The sequence below is a fragment of the Oncorhynchus kisutch genome, linkage group LG1 (genome assembly GCF_002021735.2).
Source record: "Oncorhynchus kisutch isolate 150728-3 linkage group LG1, Okis_V2, whole genome shotgun sequence".
Lineage (NCBI taxonomy): Eukaryota > Metazoa > Chordata > Actinopteri > Salmoniformes > Salmonidae > Oncorhynchus > Oncorhynchus kisutch.
In genome coordinates, this window is record NC_034174.2 from 58,420,515 (window position 1) to 58,434,447 (window position 13,933).

General features: G+C 39.8%; 2 protein-coding genes and 1 pseudogene across 6 annotated transcripts in view; 1 reads left to right on the top strand and 2 right to left on the bottom strand.

The window, feature by feature from the left end:
• On the bottom strand, nt 1–9,354 carry LOC109890730 (replication stress response regulator SDE2). Its single transcript, XM_020482741.2, has 7 exons — nt 8,463–9,354; nt 3,894–4,011; nt 3,579–3,690; nt 3,232–3,401; nt 1,791–1,896; nt 1,270–1,645; nt 1–1,016 (listed from the first exon to the last, which is right to left on the bottom strand). Exons 1-7 carry the CDS (start codon nt 8,562–8,564, stop codon nt 804–806), a joined length of 1,197 nt encoding a protein of 398 aa, XP_020338330.2. The 5' UTR covers nt 8,565–9,354; the 3' UTR covers nt 1–803.
• On the top strand, nt 8,838–10,194 carry LOC109890789 (28S ribosomal protein S28, mitochondrial pseudogene; annotated as a pseudogene). The gene has a single exon (XR_004210455.1). The product of XR_004210455.1 is annotated as a 28S ribosomal protein S28, mitochondrial pseudogene (transcript).
• The window catches only part of LOC109890671 (calpain-1 catalytic subunit), a 26,244-nt gene continuing 22,301 nt past the window's right edge, over nt 9,991–13,933 (bottom strand). For all 4 annotated transcript variants that reach the window (XM_031827947.1, XM_020482652.2, XM_020482679.2 and 1 more), the window contains 8 exons: nt 13,562–13,627; nt 13,387–13,444; nt 13,054–13,118; nt 12,754–12,822; nt 12,569–12,647; nt 11,819–11,932; nt 10,879–10,937; nt 9,991–10,784 (listed from right to left, as the gene is read on the bottom strand). In XM_031827947.1, the coding sequence (XP_031683807.1) occupies nt 10,758–10,784; nt 10,879–10,937; nt 11,819–11,932; nt 12,569–12,647; nt 12,754–12,822; nt 13,054–13,118; nt 13,387–13,444; nt 13,562–13,627 (537 nt within the window). In that variant the 3' untranslated portion in view covers nt 9,991–10,757. The remainder of the gene's footprint in view (nt 10,785–10,878; nt 10,938–11,818; nt 11,933–12,568; nt 12,648–12,753; nt 12,823–13,053; nt 13,119–13,386; nt 13,445–13,561; nt 13,628–13,933) is intronic.

A 13,933-nucleotide genomic window follows, 5' to 3' on the forward strand; every position in this document is an offset into this window, starting at 1 on the left:
TTTGAGCTTAAAACAATACAGTAAGTCCTTTTATTCAACCATATATCCACAAAAGGAACATATAAGACCACAGAACAACAAGATAGCCATTTCCAGAGTTATGAACCTCATTTTTAAGCCAAAGATAAATTCTCTGTCCTAAAAATATGTTGGTTGTGAGAACAACCACTCACTAACCAGGTTGCCATTCAACCTTTTTATGTGAGTAAAGAACGTTGGATTTAAAAAAAGTAACAGGCCTTTTGGAAACAGCAAATTGTGTTAACTTTCCAAATGTCAACAAAACACAAAAGGCTAGACAAGGTGGGAACACTGTGTTTCTGGAAAATTAATTACACGAGAAATGGCAGTGGAAACACCTTCATACTCAAATGTTAATATAATAACCATCATATCAAAGTAAACTTGGAGTTACGTGATGGTAACATCTCTAGTTGAAAAATGCGCATATCGTTTTAGAAAATGTACATGAAAATCTGTCACCAATTGGATAAAAACCTAGCTACTGTGATAAAGAGAAAGTTCATTTAATTTGTGACATTTCATCAAACATAAGGGACAGTACATTGACTTAAGAATTTCAAAAAGTAAAATCTACTCTAGAAAAAAATGTCAGAAATGCATTGAGAACAGGAGAATTCTGGGATATATCCAATAGCTGGGACAATCTTTAATTGTGTCCACTATATGGGGCAAACAAAAATAAATCACACTTTGAATCTGGGGCACATGGCATAGTTATATCACAAGTCCGCTTAGCAGAAGACTCAATATTATACGGTGCTGTAATAGGCACTAGGCAGTCATTGCTTCTTGCTAGGTTTGGCCAATAGGGCAGGATCAATGTCCTCTGCAGAAAGCCCTACGGTGGAGAAAAGGCGAGCAGCGCGCTCGGACAGGGTTCCCCCACACTTCATCCCCCGTGCAATCAGTTCTGCCTTTAGCCTGTCCAACCCCAAAGTCTCCAACTCCTTGTCTGAGTGCACTGCCTGGAGGTCTAAGGGCCCATCTTCACACTGCATACCAGGGGAGAAACACACATGAGTTAATCTTTAAAAGTAACTGTTCATTACACTGTTCTATTTTGCACGACTGCAGCTGGTCTTTAAAACATCTTTGGTCATCCCAACATCTCATTTGCATTATGCTCACAAGGAAAGCTGCTTAATTTCTGGAATGACCCAGAACAATGAAGGAGCAAGTATGGGTGGATAATGAAAATGGCCCAAGAGGACAAATCTTGAGTGGAACATAAAAAAAAAAACTCACAGCGGCTTGGTTGACGCTACTCTGAGCTGCACTTAGATTGTCGGTCTTTGGGAATGTTTCTTCTGTGGGGACCACATCCTTCTGCTCCCCACTACCACTGGTAGCAATCTCTGCTTGAGATTGTGTCTGCACCTCGGCTGGGCTCTCTGGAGAGCTGGGTCCTGAGATGGAGTTGCTGCTTGCCCTAGGAGCTTCTGGAGTTGCCGTTTGTTCCGCTCTGCTCTGAGAGGCTGATGTGTGAGCTGACGTTGCTCCCGTTACGGGACAATCGGGTACCCCTGAACCGGAAGCAGATGTGGAGGGAGAGTTCCCGCTGTCGCTTGCATCATCGTCATCCTCAGAGCTGTCGAGGTCATCCAGGCCACCAACACCAGTCCTGTATAATCCAAAACATTTCACTATCAGTTTTGTCCCCATGACATTTTTTGGGAATGTTTTAATTTTTTAAGAAGCTTTAAAGATTATTATTATTTATTTTATTTACAAAAAAAAGTTAAACCAAGGTGACAAAGCTCATTCACCAAAAGCATTTCTTCTTGCTTTTCCCTTGGCCTTTGTTTGGAGGTGGCTTTTTGCGTTTCGGTGCCTCGTCTACTTTCACTAGTCCGCTGGAAGAGGCTTGCATTCCTAAAAAACAGACTGTTAGACTCACCCTTGAATTAGTTCTATGGAACAAACAGCTCTTTACATTGTAATCATTTTCCACAGCACAGATCATTAAGAAACGTATATACAGCACCAGTCAAAAGTTTGAATACACCTACTCATTCAAGGGTTTTAATTTATTTGGACTATTTTCTACATGGTAGAATAATAGTGAAGACAACAAAACTATGAAATAACATATGGAATCATGTAGTAAGCAAAATGTGTTAAATATATTCTGATTTGTCTATTTGAGATTCTTCTCAATCGCTGCAGAAGGCTGTGGTAGCCATGCTGGTTAAGCGTGCCTTGAATTCTAAATAAATCACTGACAGTGTCACCAGCAAAGCACCCCCAAGCCATAACACCTCCTGCTCCATGCTTTACAGTGGGAAATACACATACAGAGATCACCCGTTCACCGACACTGCGTCTCACAAGGACACGGCCATTGGAACCAAAAATCTCCAATTTGGACTCATCAGACCGGTCTAATATCCATTGCTCGCGTTTCTTGGCCCAAGGAAGTCTCTTCTTATTATTGGTGTCCTTTAGTGTTGGTTTCTTCGCAGCAATTCGACCATGAAGGCCTATTTCAGTCTCCTTTGAACAGTTGATGTTGAGATGGGTCTGTTACTCGAATTCTGTGAAGCATTTATTTGGGCTGGAATTTCTGATTCAGCTGCGCCACTCGGGAGCCATAATATGGACTTGGTCTTTTACCAAATAGGTCTAGGCGCTGCATCTCAGTGCTAGAGGTGTCACTACATACACTCTGGTTCGACTCTGTAAAGCCCCCTCTACCTTGTCACAACACAACTGATTGGCTCAAATGCATTAAGGAAAGAAATTCCACAAATTAACGTTTAACAAGGCACACCTTAATTGAAATGCATTCCAGGTGACTACCTCATGAAGTTGGTTGACAGAATGCCAAGAGCGTGCAAAGTTGTCAAGGCAAAGGGTGGCTACTTTGAGGAATCTAACATCTAAAACATATTTTGATTTGTTGAACAGTTTTTGGATTACTACATGATCACATAGCTTTGATGTCTTCACTATTATTACAATGTAGAAAATAGTAAAAAATTAAGAAAAATCCTTGAATGAGTAGGTGTTCAAAAACGTGTGCCCAGTAGTGTATATATAAATATATCTCCATAAAAATTACACCAGGGGCTCTGCACTGTTTGGCCCTGTGCAGCTTCCGTGTGTCTCAGAGGGGTTGGGTGAAAGACAAACATTACCATTCTTACAAATGGACAATAAACATACTATTCTACCATTTCATTCTAAATAACCATTTGAAATTCGTGCCTTTTAAAACGGAGTCCTCCAGGCGTTCTGAGAGATCGTGGCACTGCTTCTCGTACTCTGGGTCTGTAAAGTGATGCTTGGGCTCGGCCAGCTTCCTCTGCAGTCTCTCCAGACGCCTTTGCTCTTTCTCTGCCTCGCGGTCTGCCTGCTTCTTAAGCCACTCTGCCATCCTGAAGACACACACACACACACAATATGACTACATTTTCATTACCTATTTATTCATCCCATTGTACCAAAAGTGCAAACTGACGATCAAATCCAACAGGTGAGCTTCATCAAAAAACCCTATTTCGAAAAATAATTCAAATACCAGATAAAATTGAGTCTGTGGGTGACCATCTTACTCTTTCTCATGGTTGACATCTCTTAGTCTCCTTCCGCTTAGGTCTCTGCAGGCTTCGCGGTTTGTGGTCTTCTCAATTTGTGCCCCAAGAGCCCTAAGCATAGACCCAAAGCCTGCCAGTTACAAATAATGGAACAGTTAGTTCTTCATTTACTCACTTATTCAGAATGTAAGCAACATTTCACACCTGTCCACTAACTTTAGGCTTAACAGTAAATTATCATTTTCTTAAGTAGCTAGCTAACTAGAAGTTATAGTAATGAACCTGTTACTGTAAGTCTAAGGGACAAGCAGACTTTAAAAACTACTTAGTTACCTCCTTTCCCTCCACAGAGACGAGGTTCCAGTCGATACACCGCTCCAGCCTGCAATTTCTCATCAAGCTCTGATAGTCGTCCATTATTCTTGACATAGAGATCCGATGACGGGATTCCCTGACAAGTATAGAAGAAACATTAGGCAAGTAGCTAGCTAGTAGGGACGTAATGATTGAACAAACATTTGAACCGGGGACTGATGTGAAAGATATGAGTACGGTTGGTCTTCAGGACTCCAAACCGATCCAAATGTAGAATAGGCCAGGAAAACGATTCAAACGTTACGAATCACAAGTTCCATTTTTTGTTGTTGCTCAAATTACTTTCTACCTTCGGAAAATAACTAATCTTTGGTAACAACTGCATTCTCTCCTTCAGTGTAGAACTAAGCATTTAATTGTGTTGACAGTCATTGAGCTACAACCCCAGGCAATATCAGTAGCCATGTCAAATCGCACGCTGTATGCAGCTTTGCACGCTGACCAACGAGAGGTAGGCTTATTCCTGATTTGGCACATCTATGCGTCACCTTTAGCATTCAAATGTTTCTAAAATGGCGTGCGCAATAATAGGCTTTATTAGATGGGTACATAATTTGCTAGGTTATTTTATCAAACGTGCTGTTACCAGAATAAATGCAGCCTAAGCTACCGCAGGAGACAACTCATCAGGATACACACATGATGGAGATTACATTCGATTTTACTTTGATTGTTCAGGTTCACCATCAGCAATGGTGTCACTTGAAAACAGAGTCCACACACACAAAAAGTGGTGCAGCGCTCTAAGGCACTGTATGTCAGTGCAAGAGGCTTCACTACAGTCCCTGGTTCAAATCCAGGCTGTATCACATCCAGTCGTGATTGGGAGTCGCCCACAATTGGCCCAGCGTTGTCCGGGGTAGGCCATAATTGTAAATATGAATTTGTTCTCCACTCACTTGCCTAGTTAAAAAAAAAAAAAATTTAAAGTGGCCTTTAAGTATTCAGACCCTTGACTTTTCCACATTTTGTTATGTTACTGCCTTATTCTGGATTTTAAGAAATGTTTACTAATTTATTAAAAATAAACACTAAAATATCACATTTACATAAGTTTCAGACCCTTTACTTTGTTGACCCACCTTTGGCAGCAATTAAGACTCGAGTCTTCTTGGATATTACTTATTTAGCTACCAGCACTTCATGGTTGAAGCAGGAGAAGAGAAGCTCAATCAAGTGTGTCAAAACTTCCAAACGGTCTAAACTATTTGATAAGACGGGGGTGAAATGCCTTTGCAACCTGAATGGAAGATGCTTTATGTAGGAGCCGGTCCACGGGGTACACGAGTGTTACCAGGAACGCACATCAATCCTAGATGATTGTGCAGATCTAGCGCCCACTATCGGCTGCCTAGGCTATATAAAACGTAATCTCATTAACAACTGATTACCTTGGTCAAAGATTATGGATATACTGACAAGATACATGTCTCTCCGCCCAAATAATGGGTTGTGGTCCGCAAAGAGGCACAGCGGGCTGTCTAGCTCCAGCCTATCCTTAATCTGGATTGGTGGATAAATCTCATTACTCTACTCCTTTTTTAGTTATTAAAATGAGAGTTGTTGATGTCAACCGCCTGTATTCAATGGAGAGAGATGCTATGCTACTAGCTTCAATACATGAATATGCATAGCCATTTAGAGACAACTCCAACAGTGTTTTATCTCAAATTTGACAGGATGCCACGTGTCCTACTTATATCAGTACACTCTTAATTTGCGCATTACAAAACTATCAAATAACCTCACGTACCAATTAAGCCATAAAAAATGTTGACCAAATTCGACACTCTCATTGACCTCCACACAAAAACTCCTTTCTTGGAGGGCAAACCAAAAAACGCCACCTGCTGGAGGGAGACAGACTTTCCGTCGAGTTGGGCCTCTCTGCCTTTGTAAGGGAGGAGACTTCAGTTCCTTTCTTTGGCCAAATCACTCCCCTCTGCTAATGTCACCCATGTTTACCATGGCCCCCAAAAACATTTGTGTTTTCAACGATTTTTACGACACAGCCTATTTTGACTTTGTTTCTGTGGATTCTGGTTGACATCAGTTTAAGCACTGCCTTCGCCCAATCCGGATTCATCCAAATAATCAATGATGAAAACCCAAAACCAAGAAAAACTGCTGCTCTTTATTAAAAGTGCTTTGTCATTGTACAAATACAATAAGGCATACATATATTCCTTTAGCAAGACAGTTTTCTTAACATAAATATACTTTCCAGATTCCTAGATCTAGTCAAAATTAAACTGGTTAATGACCTTCAATGCTTTCTTTGAGATGGAAAGAGAGTAAGCTGGATAAATGCATCTGGAATTTCTATTTTATTTAAATATATGCGACCAAATAGAGACATCTCTTTGCATCCATCTGTTAAGTCTGGCCTTGCATTCATCCAAATTATTCCAGACACTGAAAGTCTCACTTATCTTGACATCTTTGGTAATATGTATACCTAGATATTTGTCTGTGGATTTAATTGGAATATCATGAGCCACCACAAGGTGACAGTCATGCAAGAGCCACTAATTCACACTTCCTTAATTGAAGGTGTAAAACGTAAGCTTTGGGAAATCGTTTTATGGTTCGGAGAGCTTTTGGAACCTGGACAATATTTCTCAAAAACAAACTGCCAGCTGATTTATGAAATATGGTCATCAAAAACACTCAGCTGTTCAATATCAAGAATTCTGATATTGAACAGCTAAGAATTGACAGCATTTCTGCAGCCATAAGTAAGAGTGAGAAATAGAGCAGCCTTGATTAATTCCACAACTTATGTTAAATCGTGGAGAAGTCCCTAGTGTTAAGGACACTGAGCTATTAGTGTTTTGATAAAAGGATCTAATCATGTTCCTAAACTTTCCCCCAAAACCATAAAGCTCCAAAGGACAGAAAATAAGGGTGTTCAACCATGTCAAATGTTTTGTAAAAATCAAGAAAAATAGTAAATCCATAATTTATCAGATTCAAGCAAGTCTTGGACCAAGTGTAGGTTGTTCTACTTGGGCTTTGACAGATTCTTGCTGTTTCATCTGTACACAAGAGATTAACAAAAATAAACTGAACCAGCACTTGTCAAAAGTGGTGTGCAACATCCCAAGTTGTCAGAAAATACAAAAATGGTGGTGGAAGATGTTTTAAGACAGTACACATATTTTTCCTGTTCTATTTCCGGCAGCTTGCCATTATAGAAAGCAAATGAGGAAAGATGCTTTATGTACGAGCCGGTCCACGAGTGTATTACCGGGAACGCACATCAATCCTAGATGATTGTGCAGATCTAGCGCCCACTATCGGCTGCCTAGGCTATATAAAACGTTCTCTCATTAACAATTGTGATTACCTTGGTCAAAGATTATGGATATACGGACAAGATACGTCTCTCCGCCCAAATAATGGGTTGTGGTCCGCAAAGAAGCACAGTGGGCTGTCTAGCTCCCGCCTATCCTTCATCTGGATTGGTGGATAAATCTCATTATTGTGCTCCTTTTTTATATATTAAAATGAGGGTGGTTGAACCAGCACTTGCATCCCCCCCCCCTTTCTAGCTCGGACTCTAATGATGGCTACTTTGAGGAAAATGTTCATTTAGATGCAAGTGATATGTGTTTGTCCCACCTAGCTATTTTAAGATTAAAGCACCAACTGTAAATCACTCTGGATTACAACATCTGCTAAATCAGGGGTTCTCAAACTTTTCCCAGTTGGGGCCCCCACTTCCAGCATTGGGTAACATCCCGTGCCCACCACTTCTATTTCCATCGGAAAAAGCACTGTCCATGACACAAACCGTTAACACCCCTCGTTGGTGGAGATAATTTTGCAGGGTTAAAGCTTATTTCCAGCAATTCTACAAATTGTCATGTGGAGGACAAAAAAAGGTCGCTTTAAAACTGCAATTCTATACATGTCTAATGTGTATTCATGTAATATTTGTGTGACTAAAATATTACAACAATATCTATGGGCAAAAACAAAAAAACACTGCTGACATAGGCTAGTTGATCTGGACATTTCTGACAAGTTATAAATAGCTATCTAAAAAAGTATGCAATGACAAACATGACAAGAGGACCTGATGGTGCACTACTCAATTTCGAAATTGCACATTGTGCATTCTACTATTACAACGTTCAAGAGTACGTTTAAAGCCGGGCGGAGTTCTTTATAAACCCACCAAAAAGTTTGGGAACCATGTGCTAAATGACTAAAATGTTGAAAAATGTTTCGTTATTGAATCGCATCGGAGCCCATCGAACGTTAAATGCGTATCGAATCGTCTTGAAAGGAAAATACGCACATCCCTACTAGTAATAGTAATGCCAGTACTAGCTAGCTAGTTATAAAGAAAAGTACAGTGCAGATCAAATCCTGGTTGGCAAAGTGTGTTAAACTAGATCGCTAGCTAGCTTCCGCTAATACCGCGTTAGTTATCAAGCTACTAGTAGCTAGCTTGTTGGATGTAGAACCTATGAAGTAATATTTCAGTTGAATTGATAACACGACCATTTTGATACTAACCTTTTCTTTCGTAAAAATATCAACTAGATCACGAACAGATGCTCCAGTAGGAAAAGAAGCGCTGCAAAAATGAAGAAGTGGACCAGAAAAAAACAACTCCATGATGTTGCCAAAGAGAGAACAGAAATGTAAGGATACTTTGTCGAGCTAATACCGGATATTTACGCTGACGTCAAAATGTTTTATGCCACGGAAGCCGGATAACTTAAAACAAAAACGTAACGTGACGATGTAGCGTTTTTTAAGGGCTTTGTTTTTTTATACTAATTTTGCCACCACAAATGTAATGAGTTCGTTATTGTTATACACAGTACTAATTTAATTATTGTGGTATTCCTTCCCTTTTCATTTAAATGTAACACAAATAAAACATCCACCGTCCTTTGCGACAGACACACCAACATGGCAGCTTTGTGCAAGGTCGTTTCAGGTCCGAGGACTGGCGCATGTGTGTTTCCAAAACGAGCAATTGATATTTGCAAGTCCTTATACAGCACAGATAGCGAGGAAACATCGGAAGGAAAAGCGGTGGAAGAAACGCAAAAACCAGCAGCCGACAAGGTGAAAAGTGGCTTCGCTGCAGCATATGAACAACACACAGACCTTCAGCAGAGACAAAATCAGACGGGAACTACTGTCAGACTTGGGTCTACAAGAAATGAAAAATCATTTGCGTCATTGCTACGAAATTCTCCTCTCATGCAGATGGGACCAGCAAAGGACAAAATGGTAATCGGGAAGATCTTTCACACAATCAAAGACGATTTATACATTGACTTTGGTGCCAAGTTCCATTGTGTATGTAAACGACCGACAGTGGATGGAGAGAAGTACCAGAGGGGGAGCAGGGTCCGTCTGCGTCTTGAGGACCTCGAGCTCACATCTCGCTTCCTGGGCGCGAACACCGACACAACACTACTAGAAGCAGATGCCTTTCTTCTTGGACTGATCGAGAGCAAGGACGCAAAGACCAAAGAGTAGAACAGCATTGACTCCTCCGACCAATAGACCTGCCCCAGCAGAGGACAGTTTTTCTTGTTGATGTCACTATTCCCACATGATTGTCATTTGTGACTGAGAGCTTGAACAATAAATATATCCAAATGTAATGTTTGTTTCATCTTGAGAAATCTGCTTCATCCATGTTAAATGGTCATTTAATTTACCCTGGAAGAGTCATTAAATGCCTCATGCTTAGTAAGTCATGTATAATCATAACCCAAAATAAGGTTGTAGCTTTCAAATGTTTAATCAAGATCCAATGGACTGTTAATCCTTGCATGTCAATGTTTGAATATGAAAGTGGCTACATTTCTCCAGTCCCATCCTACCTCTCAGCAAACCAAGTGTTGGGGGTAGCTCTTGATCATGACTCTTAAATTTCATTACATTATACTATAATTCATTGGACGAAGGTGTCTTCTGTAGGGGAGAGTTCTTTATTCATACACACCTTGTTTGCATTAGGGATTATAACTATGCATTACCATGTTCTTAATCATCTTTAGAAAATGAATAACTCAAAAGGTACATGATCAGTCAGTTTTTATTCAGTGACATTATTCGTAGAATTAAAATGTGCAGTTCAGCATATGCATCGAAGTTACTTTTTACCTTGTCACATTGAGGAATCCCTTTCCTACATTTAGTGTTTTAATTGAAAGTACCCTCGCCAATTTTTAGACTAAAATAGCCATCTTGAGAAAAAGATTAGTTATATTTCTGTCTTTAACTGATGTAGTTTACTGTACTGAGGTATCCTAAAGACGAAGGCATCAGTACAATTTGCAGTTCATTAACAGCCTATAGCTCTACTTACTTTCTATAATCCAAGATCCCGTGAAAGGTAGCAAAAAATACATAATGTCATCATCTCTTATGATAGACTAACATCTGAATTTGATGGTTAAACAAAAGAGAGGAAAACCTAAGAGGTTTGGAATGGAACTTTAAAAATACATGTATTTTTTGCATAACGGTATGCCCTGAAAACTTTGCAATTGTATAATGCGTGCAGTGATTTATAGGCAGCGACTCCCTTAGTAGAGCATTTCATTTTCATCACGTGTAATTGACCAGTTTAAATGCAATTGCCAAGTTATTGAGCAGAGGCAGCAAAGTATTTGTGGTGGTTATTAAAATGCAGGGAGTAGCATTTTCTTTGGGATTGTTTGAGATGATGCAAGCCTTAGTTGGGTGCACTGAGATGCTTTGGAGGCTCTTTGAGGCTATGGTTGTCCTCTACTATGGGTGTGTATGTGTCCTCTTCTACAGCATACTAGATCACCATACACTTCAACCACACATGGTCATATACAGCCACTGTGAGAGACAAAGACAGAGTGGATAAGGTTACGTTATCCATAGTGAATCTGTGATTAAAAGACACAAAGCATTGACATTCAAATGGTCTCACCTCTGTGACATTCATTTCAGCAGTTCCAGCGCCTTCTCTATCCAACGTCTGGAAGGCCTCTGTGAAAATAAGGGGAAATATATATATATTTAATTGTGCTTTAACACTACCTGTAATTAAGGCCATTAACTTTTCTTGACCATCTGACCAATGACATCTTTAACCTGTAATTCGATGCATCCCCCCCGGGAAATGGGAAATGGGAAAGTATTTCCCTGCTTGCTTTTTTCAAAAGAAACACCATTGCTGAACCATTTTTTTGTTATGTTGGGAAGCAGAAGTAATATAAATGCCCCAATTAATAGAAGACTGCGTGGACCATTCACATGCATAGAAGCTTAATAAAGGGAGACTTCGGGATTTTGGCAATGAGGCCATTTATCTACTTCGCCAGAGTTGGATGAACTTGTGGATACCATTTCTATGTCTCTGTGTCCAGTATGAAGGCAGGTAGAGGTAGTTTCGTTAGCCAATACTAACTAGCGTTATCACAAAGACTAAGTCTATGGGTACTTGCTAGCATTCTCATTGTCAAAATCCTGAAGTATCCCTTTAATGTGTGATAAGTAGAATATTAATGGAAATGATTAAGGTATGAAGATGTGATGAATGACTGTAAGCTTCAGAGGACATTACATCAATGTCTTGGTGTTGGAGGACAGAACTAGCAGTACAGACAGAAGTCAAGAATTTCTCCTGGTCCTAGTTATGAAATTATCATGTGAATTCAATCACAAAATCACAGTCCAGAAACAATTACTGGCCTAGCCCTCACCCCCCTTTGCAGATGTAGAAGAATCAGATATGTATGCAAAATTGTGAAAATGGCTCCACTAACCATTCCAATCAGGCATAGAGGAGCATACATATATCCAATACTTTCAGGACTAAATGTTGTTTCTGGACCAGGTTGTGTAGTCAAAGACAAAAAAATACATACTGAACATGGCTTCTAGCTTGACCAGACAGCAGACAAAGTTATCAAAGTCGATGACCTCGTTTTCAGCGTATCTGGCCACAAGCACCTGGTTCAGCCTGTTGTTCAGTTTGAATCCTGTGAAGATCATAAAGCATGTAACACATGAAAACCAAAGTGTTTTTCCGACATCACATACAGTTGTCTAAGCCTGGTCCCAGATCTGGTTGTGTTATCATGTCAAGTCATAGTAATGCATTGGCAATAAGTGACAAGGAGTTGACATGATAGCACAAACAGATCTGGGACCAGGCTACAGTAGTCTGACTGTATAGATGAAAGCAGTGTTATCCATTGATATCAACCAGTGGAGGCTGCTGAGGGGAGGACGGCTCATAATAATGGCTGGAACAGAACGATTAGGATGGCATCAACTTATTCAGCTCCAGTCATGACCACGAGCCTGTCCTTCCCAATTAAGGTGCCACCAACCTCCTGTGACAAACAGTACTGAATTACCTATAATGTCATTGACGTAATTGACAACATCAACTCTGCAATTCATAATGTGTTGTAGTGCATAAGTTATCGTTATTAGCTGTTTAATTGAAGCCCCTGGATTGTGTTCAGTAGGTACACTGTAGCAAAACCTACACGTTATTTTCAAGTGCAGGTAGCTAGTACATCTCTGTCTTACTCTATTCAAAAATACTTTTGCCCGTTTCATGTCTACTGAACAACACCAATCCAGTAGTGCGAAGATAGAGTAATCACCAGCAGACTCCAAGGCCAGACGCATCTCATAGGAGCTCATACATCCAGACTTGTCCAGATCAAACTGGCGGAAGATTCCCTGGGAAAAGAAGAGATTAGAGCCTTGCATTCTTGCATGCCATTGTCAATTTTACTATTACAGAAGTGAAATATTGTCATACAATTATCAGCATATTTCAACTCACCAGCCACTTCCTGATCTTATTCCACAGAATCTGAAACTCAACTATACCAAGGCGAGCGCTGCCATCTTTCTGCATGACAGGTGAGTCAAGGTGTCATGATAGCAATTGGAAGTGCAACATTTGTCTGTTAGTGTCACATATCAAAAAAGTAATGATACTTTTTTTGTGATCACGCAATTGGTTATGTATGTTTTGTATTTTTCATTAATACTGCCGTAATATATCCTTGCCCAAATAAAGTTGAGTATGTACTGAAATGAAGGGTAGGGAGTGTTAAAGTGACTAGCTGAGGAAGGATACGTCTAATAGGCTGACCATGCCTCTACAGGACTCCATGCTGAACCCATCAGTCTTCAGGTCCCTGTCTGGGAATCAAATCCAATTTAAAATCACAACACACTTTACATTAAAGCAATAAATGGAAAAAAAAGTTAAAGAATTAAAGAGGATAAATAAAAGAAAATAAGATCACAGAAGATGTGTAAAATAATCACTTATTAAAGGCCCGGCTAAAAAGGTGGGGTTTTAAAAGTGATTTAAAACCTCAATGGTGTATTCCCCTTTTACCTGAATATAGGATAACAGACCACTAAACTCCCTGGACCTGAAGAGCATTGAATGAACAGTACTTACGTTTGGTCACGACCCTATTGAGAATGGTCCTGAGCTCACGGACAGAGATCTCCATGTCCTTAAATATAAAGCAGATAATGGTTTTGTACTCAAAATGTCTCCATGTTCTTAAACATAAAACACATTATCTTTGCACTCAAATGCGTTTCGGAACAAAACAAAACTTGGAACTCACCTCCCCAGATAACTGAGCGAACATGGCCCTGAATGAGTCCTCAATGTCACTCTCTGAGATGTCCTCCTGTGAAGATAAAGACTCAGTTGTCCATCCAGGTTGATACATGCTCAACAAGTGAAATAACAGTGCCTTGTGAAAGTATTTCATTCCTTGCAAAGTTCTGACATGTTGCAGTAACTTATTATTATTTAATAATAATAAAAAAAATATATATATATATATACACACACACACACACACATAACCTACTCCACACTTTCAAACTTAAAGAAAAATACATTTGTATTTTTCCCGTAATAAAAAATGGAATGTCTCAATTGCATAAGTATTCGCACCCCTGAGTCAAGTTCTTGGTTAACACTTATTGCA